At 33.2% G+C, this 12,110-nt stretch overlaps 1 protein-coding gene across 1 annotated transcript; it reads left to right on the top strand.

Moving 5' to 3' along the window:
* The first annotated feature begins 1,615 nt into the window (after positions 1-1,615).
* LOC140047988 (selenoprotein F-like) lies at positions 1,616-10,833 on the top strand. The gene is made up of 5 exons (XM_072093012.1): positions 1,616-1,856; positions 7,517-7,678; positions 8,644-8,707; positions 9,583-9,632; positions 10,241-10,833. The coding sequence occupies exons 1-5, from the start codon at positions 1,806-1,808 to the stop codon at positions 10,370-10,372; spliced, it is 459 nt and encodes a 152-aa protein (XP_071949113.1). The 5' UTR covers positions 1,616-1,805; the 3' UTR covers positions 10,373-10,833.
* Positions 10,834-12,110: the final 1,277 nt, after the last annotated feature.

Raw genomic sequence — 12,110 nt, 5'->3', positions numbered from 1 at the left:
TCCCAACCGCACATTTTTGTTAAACATACCCCAGTTATAAATCCAACAAATTTCTTTACGACGTAATAACCTTCAGGTACACACCCAAAAGCCGCAAGTTGCCTTCCGAATATAGAACCAAGCAATACGAAAAAGATAATTGTAGAAAGGCAAAATAATGTAAATATGTCAACAAAAGAATTTCTTTCAAAATATTTAGCTGCCGTTATAAACAACAATAAGTATTAACACAATAATGAACCTGCGCCTTATTGAATATTATTTTAGTGTAAATAATCCTAAACATAACCATAATAATAACTGCATAAATCAAAAACTCCAAATATTTTAGATTAGAAATAAACATATATAACTTTTCATAGTGAAATAGGGGTATGGATTGGATGTACCATGCAGCACAAAGCTAAACAGATACCAGTCCTACCACCTCCGGCAATAAGTACACCAATAAAGAACGAACCTAGCCCATACATAAAAGCAGTCACAAAAATCCATAAGTTGAACTCCATTCTCTGTAAGTTTGCAGTTTGTGCATGTAGTTGTGTAGCACTATCTACGAGTACCATGATAATAGCATATCCACAACCAAAACGATAAGCACTGTATAGGCCTGAAAGCTGTTTTGATTTAGCTTGTTTGTATCTCCATTGAGATCCAGCAACCGGATACCCACAGCATTGTCATTTTTCAGTAATTTGCCTTTGGATTATATTTTTATTTATACTGGACGACCTCTTCAGTCAAAGACTGGTCTCCCAGAAGGCCCAGTTATGTTCATTGACTGTGATGATGATGTACTTGTACATCGGGGTAACCCCTAGTTACTGGAGTGCTTCATGATTAAAGGTAAACGGTGTCACGTACGTGTGACGACTGAGTATTTAAAGAGTCACAATAAAATATGACAATGAAAGTTAGATACTTACCGGTAGTTTATTCGTATAATGGAGAATTAATTTTATAGGGAAACGAAAAAGTTTAGGTGCAGCCAAAGTCGCATCTAGGCCGGGAAATCTAATAACAGATACTCTTTGGTGTCTTTTAAACATTTAACAGGAAATGATAATGAGTTGAGCAATCTCAGTGGACTGGGATCACATTCACATATCAAGGAAGTATGCATAGAAATCTTTCAATTGAGAGTTTCAGAGGCGCAAGAAGGGAAATTGACGTGACGTAGTTACAGTTGAAACAATAAGACATAATATTTGAATACAGAAATATTGTTTAATTATTTCAAAAGCATTGTTTAACATTTTTAATATAGAATTAGAATGATTATTTACAATCCATAAATAAATTTACGTAAAGACAAAATTCGGTAAATCGCGCGTAGAATCTAGAATCTTTACTCATGGTATATAGATAGTAAGTTTGGTATACTTTCAGTATTGATATTAACCACCTCCTATGTTATAATAATTAAGATAGTGATAATTAGTTATTGACGACCACATAGGCCTACAATAATGTCAGGGGACAATATATCTTTAAACGATTTCCCCGAGCGTGGTACACACTGTCTAACTACTATCTAAGCCTAGTGGTTGACCATGCTGAAACATACTCGTTGACGGCGATTCAGCTGAATTGATTTCGTAAAAACCAGGGACTACAATATCAATATTAATTGTTGTCTGTCATGTTAAAAAACAGAAAAGTGCCTAATAAAACTGATCCCAAGAGGCACTAACGGCGTTTCATACAACCACGACGACACCTGGACGGAAAAGACACGTACCCTCGACTTCCTCGCTCTGGCTAGCTTGCTAGGCCTATATAAAGGCTTGTGTATACAACGTAAAATGCCGAGTTTTGTAAAGTTTCTGTCATATCTGGCTGTTCTATCAGCCAACGTAAGCATCAATTAAATTATATATGTTACATGTGCATTTTATTATTGATTATAATATATATATATAATATATAATATAATCTAAGGCCTAGCTAGCCTAGCTAGTAGGGCTAGGCCTAGGCCTAGGCCTAGCTAGCTAGGGCCTAGGCGTAGCTAGCTAGGCTAGCTAGCTAGCCTAGGCCTCTATAGGACGTTCCCAAGCCTACTAGGCTAGGCCTATTCTAAATACTAAAAAAAGTAGGGCGCTACTGCAGTTTCGCACCACACTGTTATATCTTCGATTTCTTGCTTAATTTTTTTCTCACGCCCACATCATACAATTTTGGGCCATTATGTAACATGTTCCCATGATTTAGCCACCGTTATATTACCTTTATCACAATAAAAAATGCCTTTCAAAACAGCTCCTTTTCCGCGAATACTTCGATCGAACTGTGGCCATTTTAGAATAAACAAGAATATTTCTTACAAAAAACGCTGCTCGCTTATTGTTATTGCTAAGGTCAAGTCTGGGGGTCACTACATCACGCCTAGATACTTCAAGTATCCTATTACAAACAAAAACTTCAATGGACTGTTTTGATAATAATTCAATGATTATCTGACAGCGAATTATATCATGGGACTCATAAATACCAGAATGCTTTGGGATTTGTCGTTAGACTCTTTTCTCAGCCGTTTTTGGATTCAACAGGTGGTACCAATAAATTATAGTGGAGTTTCCATTTTAACAAAAATGTCAAAGTGTAGTACTATAAAGCTGCTTGATTTCATCTAATGAATGAGTCATCTCGTGTGACGTAGCGGGCTAGAGCAGCAGCGTGAAAAATTGCCAGAAATCAATGCATGTTTTATTTTCTGTTTTTATTTTTAAACTGCAAAGAGTGGTGGTTTTTATAAAGAACCAGCTGAACATATCAAAACGGCGACGATACAAGTCCGTACATAAAACATTGATAAGAACTATTAATAATATATGAATAATAATACTAATTTAATTAATAATGAGATATTAATTTAACCTCTATTTCGCCAGCTGAAAACATTTCTTGCCTTTCAAAACTAAATAGGCATATATATGTGTAATCGGATTTTATAACACTGCCCTCTATAGTTTCTACATTTTTGGGGTGAAAATGAAGCATACATTCTGGCAATTAAGTGATAAATATAAGATGGCGAACATTTCGCAGTGTGTTGACAGCGAGTTCAGTATTGTTTTGATGTTTTGAAAAGTATTGTTATTTAAAAAAAATTACTTCGTAAGTGGTCGAAACGTATAAACATGTTACATAATATTATGTTGTAAGTGTGAAAAAGGAAAGTTTAGGTGAGAAATCGAAGATACAACTGTGTGGTGCGAAACTGCAGTAGCGCCAAAAGTTGGCCTAGTAGGGATACCCCATTTAAAAAAAAACACTTATTTTCATGGACAAAAACGAGTTGACTTGAGTTCAAGTTGACTTCAGGCCGACTTGACTTCATTCAGGCCGACTTGACTTTGGCCAAGACGGTTTAGTATTTAGCGGCGTATTTAGGAGCCCCCTACTACCCTGTATCACCCACTAAACATAACAAGTCTAATGCAACATTAACCATGTTAGTGGGTGATACATGGATGCCAATAATAATAAATTTATTAGCGATCATTCTAAAGGGTAGGTGGTAGGCACATTTATTAAATGGTGTCGGGTATAATCGTTCGCGCTTGAAATCTGTCACGTTAGAAATCGGTCGTGATAAAATCAACATCCGGTATTTTGTATGGAGCGTCGCTAGATACGATTTTTTATTATATAGTTACGTTTGATATCGGCCGCATTTTATTTTGGTCGCGCTAATATGTATATGGCGCATTAGATACGTTTTTAATGAAAATTCTCATTATGTTTTTAGTTAATTTTGAATATTAGAATTTCTAATATTAATAGGCCAGGCCTACTATTTGACATTTTTTTAAAACCTCGATCGTTATTTTTCAAGTACCGGTACAGTAAATATAAATATTTATCTCATTATTTATAAATATTTTGTGTTTTCATTTTACCTTACAGGTTTTAATGAATTGTAATGTGTTCTTTTAGGGCCTGTTTCTGCTGCATACAAAATAACCGCTTAAAATCGGTGTGAATAAATTAAAATCGGTGTGAAGAAATTAACTCCATTTTCTTGGCAGCAGAAACAGGACAAATTCGTGGTAACCGGTTAAAAGGCAGCGCAAAATAACCGGTTAAAAACACCAATTTAAATCGGTGTTAGAACGCCGTTTAACCGGTTATCGCTGAGCAATTCTTAGCTGCAACACGAAATAACGGTTATTTGATTGACAGTTGTGACCCCGGGTCAGATACCGTCGCATACGATGTGTGTTTTCCTCGTGGTTTTGACAGTCGAACGAAGAAGTGAACATGTATGTGGATGAATGAAATCACAAGATATGTTATTCAGTTGTGGGGGGAGAGAAAGTACGGGGAAGGATGGCAGGCAATAGAAAAGAATCACAGATAATAAATAAGAGCATTTTTGCGAAAGTAAAAGAGGAATTTGGGGTGGAGTTCCGGGGACTACCCAAGCTAAGCAATTTGAGGCGTTAGTACACGCTCGCGAAGGGTATGGATGGTCCTATATAAACACCAAAACCGAAACAAAAGGGACTCAGAATGTTGCAAATACCTACCAAACGAGAGTAGATAATGGTTAATTAATTATGAAAACCCAAATTTTATAGCAAAAATCATCCGAATTTATGTTATAAACGATGAATTTAGCAACAAAAACTTAATCCAAATGAGCGTATTTATGGCACGCCCTTAATACGAGAACAATGAACAATCTTACTTTGATCGTTTTACATATCATTTTTTTAGAAAAACATCATATCGACCGAAAACAAAGGTTATAAGAGCCTTTGATAATATATTAAATATGATTTTATTAAGCATAGAAATGTGTTATTATTTATGTTAGTACATAAATATACGAAACAATGTTTAATACTCATTATTCTATTAAAGGCACTATGTGCGTGCGATATTCTATGACTTGGATACTCTCGTTTGATTAAGGTTTTGTGGCTAAACTCGTCGTTTTTAACATAAATTCGGACGATTTTTGCTATAAAAGGTAGGGTTTCATAATTAATTAACAATTATCTACTCTCGTTTGGTAGGTATTGCAACATTCTAAGTCTCGTTTTTGTTTCCGTTTAGTTTTTTGTAGGACCGCGCTCGCGAAAGACAACAGTCGTTCACGTGGGAAGGGCCGTGTGTCATATGGCAGGAATTAGGCTAGATATAAAAATTATCCTAGGCGATTGGGCGCTGCACGACCCTCCCCATGTTATTGAAGGCGCCATGAGAATTAATTTTATTACCGATGGTAAGTAGGCTTTACAAAAAACAAAACTTGTAGACCTGGAGACAACATTTTATTATGTTAACATGTTTAAGATGGCGATATCACACACGTGTGTACACCGTGTACTGACGTCGATGTAAACAAACAGCCAACTTACTACTTCCGTCTGAGTGTATTGCATTTTGGGTAATGATGACGTTTTGCTCGACGACCACCCATAGATTTAACCGGTTATTTCGGAGCACAAATTGAGCAGAAACGCGGTCTTGTTATTGTTATTGTTATTTATTTTTAATCTATTTAAAAATAACCGGTTAAAATGCGTTATGCAGCAGAAACAGACCCTAGAAAATCGATTTTAAAATAATAAATGATAATTTAATAGGTAGCCTATTGCGTATTTTTTAATCACAGTTAATTACGAAACTCGTTCTATCTGCAAGTGGATACCAGCTTGAGGTTTATGCAATAAAGGAAGATGATGCTTGATAATAATTTTTGCATTCAATATCCGCCACTCTGACGTGAGCATGGTTTTAGGAATATAAAATATATAGATAATATGCCGTTATTCAATCTACCGGCCCTACAGTAGGACTGTGATGATAGATGTGAGAATAATGTATGGATAATAAAGGTGGACACGATTCTCAAAGAGGTAATCTGTACTGATATTTAAAGAGTATTTAGATTTACGGACGGCGTATGGATGTGAGACACCGAGTTGCACTTACTTAATTATTTACATTAAATGATTATTATAAATGAAGAAATAAAAGATATTTGAATTAAAATCTATAGTATCGCTGACGTATACGTACATTATATACGTCGTTTCACAAAAACGCGTGCAAGAGGCCCCTATGTTTTATGTTTTATGGTTATTAGTAATAGACGTCATCTTTACCTGGCCATGGACAACGATCGCACATGTTTTGTCCATGATTTGACACTAACAAGTGCGTGTATTTTAAAAAGGGGAAACCTCGTCAGCAAATTAACGTATTGTTAAAGGAAACAGCTGCACAATCATGTATTTTAAACATTAGAAATAAAAATATACACATGATTTGCCTAAACAATAATCATTATACACTTAATATTATCCTACATAATGGATATAAATAAAATAGAAATTAAATAATGTGATCGAATAGTATGTTGTTAACAACATGGATATGATATAATCTGCCACTGTATGCATAGTATAAAAATTGATACGCTGGCTTTACGGGCTATACAACATTGTAAAAATTATGGTTTTTAAATAAATTGTTCTCTTTTACGTAATTGTTTGCATATTTTCTATATAATATATTAATTACAGTACATATAGAGGTAAATTATTATATGCCTAATATAATATACGGTATGCCTAATATAATATTATGCCTAATATAAACATGTTTAGAAATGGCCATTTTGAAAAGACAGTCCTTCTCCGAAACCTGCGAAATAAAAAAAAAATTAATTTAATGATTGATAATAAATATTTATTAACCAAATAAAAAATGTCCACATAAATAATCTAGTTCCTAAAATCAATCAATTAAATCTATATAAACGAAGAAAATATATATTCCGCTAGTATGCATCCCGCTCCATACAAAATAGCGCGACCAATTTCAAACGCGACCAATATCATCAAAAGTATAGCTCTAGCGACACGCCATATAAAATACCAGAAGTTGATTTTATTGCGACCGATTACAAACGCGACCGATTTCAGACGCAACAGATTTCATCGTAAACCCATTAAATTCATGTTGTCTGGTGATCCTTCTCCTAACCCGATATGTTGGTGAAAAAATGTATAGGAAATGTTTAGGCCTAATATCTTTTTCTAAACTATGTTTGGTGAATTTAATATTTAATTTTACTGTATGTGAATAAATTAGGTCTAAAGTACAGTTCCCTAATGGATGGGAAATGTAATAACTAACCTTAGATATTTTATTGTTGTTTTATTTGTTTAGTCAATGTATGTATGTATGTTGATGTTTGATTTTGGTCTAAATAAATGTTGAATTGAACTACTGATGAAAATAGTTTGTATTGTATAAATTTGTATTTTAACATTTTAAGAAAAATTTATGTTTTTTTATTTGATTTCTGTTTTACACATTTTTAGTTTATGTACAAAAAAAAATATTATATCTGAAATTCATGCATGTGATCTTTAAATTAAGGTGCTTTCCAATTTTAAGATGCAGAATATTTTTATCTAGAGTGTTGTAGCAAAATGCTACACAAACTATCTAATTGCTAAACTTGCTAAAACATAGATTATTTTCATTCTTAAAGGTTTTTGGTGATCAGGTTATAGATTCAAACAAATGCACTGATTTAGGTTTTTCATCAACACTTTTGTGCAGTTCATGTAAAAGCTTAAATGAATTTCAACTTGATAAGGTATTAGATAGCTGTAGAGAATGCTGTGAACAGGATGAAGAAGCGGATTCAAAGGTATATAGTTACAAACATTTTTATGAATATTTTCAAGAGTTGGATTAAATGTTATGTTAAATACCTCAAGTCTTTAAATGACTACAAACTACAAAAAACTATTCCAACTTCGTCACCAGCTTCACCTTGCACAACATGACCAATAAAAATGACCATTAACTTTTAAACTGAATGGCATGCGATATTATGAAATTAACCAATACAGAAGAAGATAAATATCTAGAACTTCATGAACTTGTAGGTCAATTACATTTACTGATAATAAAAAATAATACTCCTGCTTATATGGCGCTTATTTCTTAGTGCTTTACATTATTACACCGGTCATTTTTTAAATCAAAAACATACTCCATAATGCAGCTAGTAATCAGCTCAATTGTGTTTATACACCGGAGTTTCAAATGTACATAAAGTAAAGAGTCTTGCTTAAGGATACAAGAAGCAATGTGGCAAGCAATTAGAACTCACAATTTCGTTCAACACACTGCATCACACGCCCTCACAACAATATAACCTAACACACTGCATCACACGCCCTCACAACAATATAACCTAACACACTGCATCACACGCCCTCACAACAATATAACCTAACACACTGCATCACACGCCCTCACAACAATATAACCTAGCCTCAACTGATTCCAATATTAATATTCAATATTGTATATTATTGTTGCCAATTTTAAGCTGGGACTTCTGGCTTACGAGTAATAGAGGTTCACGGTCTCCTAGACAAATAAATGGAAAAATAAGATGAAACATTAATGTCATTAGGAAATGCCATTTTCATTTGATGACACATGATTGATGTGTTTTAAAAAGTTAGGTGTGGTGTGTACCAAACAAAAATCAAGACTGAAGAATCAATACAAAATAAGTAAAAATTAAATCTTCAAACTAACTACCGTAAACAAACTGTTTTATTTTATAGATTTATAATGTGTAGTTCTTTTCCATTTCAGAAATACCATAGTGCAGTTCTAGAAGTGTGTGGATGAAAATTGGGGAGATTTCCACAGATCCAAGGTAATATTAAGTTAGGTACAGTAAAAGTCTATTTTACGTACACCTCAGTACCGAGTGTTATTCGTAAATTAAAAAATTTGTAAACTAGATTATGAACATAATTCATACCTTTTTGCTGTATTAGCGTATGTCAATACTACAGTGCACTTCAGTAAACTTCTAAATATAGTTGCAAATGAATTGCGTACCTATTGTTTAGATCCCTGGCAGTAATGTTTGGTTTAAACTCAACAGCGAATATTACTGTAAAAGAATTTTCCCATGATGACAAAAGTACTTCTTAAACCGCAGTGAGCTGGGCCGCAAGAATTTTGAACATACATTCGTACTGTACAACTGAATGTTGGTAAAATACATGTTTTACTGAGAATAATACTTTGTGTTGTGTAGAAAGAGACAGTTTAATCATTGTATGCACTTCATATCTTTAACTAATGTTTTTTAGTTTTCTTCAAGTTTGTTTCTGCTACACACTGGCACCCGTTTACAGTATTATTATTTTAGAATTATTATTGTCAATGTTATTTTGGCAATATTCTTTTTTTTTATATCTACAAACCAGATGAACATTTTCAATCATATTATTGTCAATGCTTAATGCTTTCTGGTGCCAAATGACCTTGCCTTCTGTTGAATTGTTATTTTAAATTTCTTTTATTATTATACTTAGTACTCATCCCATGCAAATTAGTATATAACCACATATTAAGGCAGAAAAAGACTGCGAAGCAAGGGTTTACTGCTAGTATTACATTAATATCAACAATACTTACTATAAATGATCATTATGATTTTATGTGTAAAAAAAAATCCTGTTGTATGTTCCTGTATTTTTCTTATTCAAAATATTAAAATTTTAACAATTTTACTTTCAGCATTTATCAAGAGTGATAAATTAAAAAAGTTTCAAAATCTCAAGATCAAAGTAAGTGTTTTGAATGTACTGATCTATTAAAAACTGTTTGGTCAGGACTTTCAAGTGCAATTAAGCCTGCACTTGATGAATCCCATTGTATTATACTGCTGAAATATTTTGGTCAAGGTGACTTTGAAGTGCAATTAAACCTGCACTTGATGAATCCCATTGTATTATACTGCTGAAATATTTTGGTCAAGGTGACTTTCAAGTGCAATTAAACCTGCACTTGATGAATCCCATTGTATTATACTGCTGAAATATTTTGGTTAAGGTGACTTTCAAGTGCAATTAAACCTGCACTTGATGAATCCCATTGTATTATACTGCTGAAATATTTTGGTCAAGGTGACTTTCAAGTGCAATTAAACCTGCACTTGATGAATCCCATTGTATTATACTGCTGAAATATTTTGGTCAAGGTGACTTTCAAGTGCAATTAAACCTGCACTTGATGAATCCCATTGTATTATACTGCTGAAATATTTTGGTCAAGGTGACTTTCAAGTGCAATTAAACCTGCACTTGATGAATCCCATTGTATTATACTGCTGAAATATATAGATTTATATTGCACATTTTTGTATATATTTGTTATTTGTTTTTTATTTTTGCAGTATGTAAAAGGTGCTGATCCTGTCATCAAATTCCATGATGAGAACAACAAAGTTCAGGAAACACTCGGCATTGAGAAATGGAACACAGATACTGTGGAAGAATTCTTACAAACACGTCTGCATATGCTTTAGAGAAAAATGTTAATGTAAAATCTTGTGTTGCAGCTATGGAATAGCAAAGATTCACCCATTTCCTTAGTAAAATAATTACACCAAAAATTAATGATTCAAATTATGTAACGCTCAATAGTCTTCAAGACAAAATCCTAACATAATATCACTCAAGTTTTAGCTTGTATTGTGCATATTCTATTCTTATGGCAATTTTTAGATAAATTTTAGCAACAGGCAAAATAAAAAAAGACACAGAAAAGTGCAGATAGTGCTGAAATTAGTAAATAAGAATATTTTAGGAAATAGTTGATTCTTTGCATAGATATGCCTTAGTCTGTTAATAGAGGTACAAATGCATTTATGACGGCTCTGAAATAAACCTAAATAGGCGTTCAGTTCTTGATAATACCAGCACTTGTCCTCTGCAAACATTGTTCAACATCATTCTTTATTTGAAAATTAAAAAGTCTTTATAGAAATCTCTTTTGTTTGTGTGAAGTCAATTAATAACTAAAGAATTAAGAAGCTGCTTCATCAATCAATAAACTTCACATATACACACAACAACTTTCATAGTTATCTGAATAACTGCATAGGAATTGGATCAATATTGTTTTTTAACATGTGAATACAACAATATTTTGTAAATTTTGAAGGGAAAGTCACCCAATATGGAGGTTGTTCTTGACCTAGCACCACTTTATGTATCCATTGAGTAAAGTATCATTTCGTTTATCAACATATCTATAATGTTCATTGGAAAATCCTCAATATGGAGGTTGTTTCTTGACCTACTAGCACCACTTAATGTTAGATGTATCCATTAAGAGAAGTATCATTTCGTTTATCAACATAATCTATAATGTTCAGTGGAAAATCCAGCTGGGTAGATATTTCACGCGCATGGTGTAAGCCATGACGTACGTCTTGTGTAGCCTATGCCTGGTGTGTGAACTATTACAGTAGTTAACGCCACATCCGTGGCGTTATTAATGACAGCTACATACCCTATCTTAACTAATGCCACAGAGCTAACTTCAGCGACGCTTGAATGATTTTGACCTTATTTCAAGATATTTTACCAATTCTTGTTTTTTACTGTGTATTGTAAATTTTATTGCTGATGATACTTTAGTAGCTAGATCAACTTTCGTATGCACTTGAAGGTCCAGAGAATTTGACTTCCGAAATTGGTTTAAGGATGGTCAAACAATCATTTTTGGCTTGGTTACACATTTTGAAAATGTGGCAAAAGGTCAAATTTTATATTAGAATTAATGTAAATATGTATATTTTGAACAATTTGATACCAAATTTAAGTTTCTACAACCAGTACTTACAGAGATGCCCTGGTATGTGGGTCAAATTTTTGACTAAAATGCCCCATTAGACTGAATATGAATACATGTCTTCTGAACATTTTGAGACCAAAATTGACTTGCTGCGACCATTGGTTGCCGAGATCAGGTACCTATTTATATTTGTTTATATAACCCTTGACCCTGACCCTTTGATCACTTGTAACATTTTTTTTAAATGTGTAACAAATAACAAAATGTATATTTTGAACAATTTAAGACCAATAGTTACGAAGATACATATATATATGTGGGTCAAAGTTCAGAAATGGCAGTTTCGGTCATTTTTTCACTAAAATGTCCCATTAGACTGAATATAAATGTATACCTTCTGATGAATTTGAGACCAAAATTACCTTGCTGTGACCAGGTTTTGTCGAGATTTAAGGACATATTGT

This window comes from Antedon mediterranea, chromosome 4 (assembly GCF_964355755.1).
Source record: "Antedon mediterranea chromosome 4, ecAntMedi1.1, whole genome shotgun sequence".
NCBI classification, from domain to species: domain Eukaryota; kingdom Metazoa; phylum Echinodermata; class Crinoidea; order Comatulida; family Antedonidae; genus Antedon; species Antedon mediterranea.
This window is presented reverse-complemented; position numbering and strand designations above follow the sequence as displayed.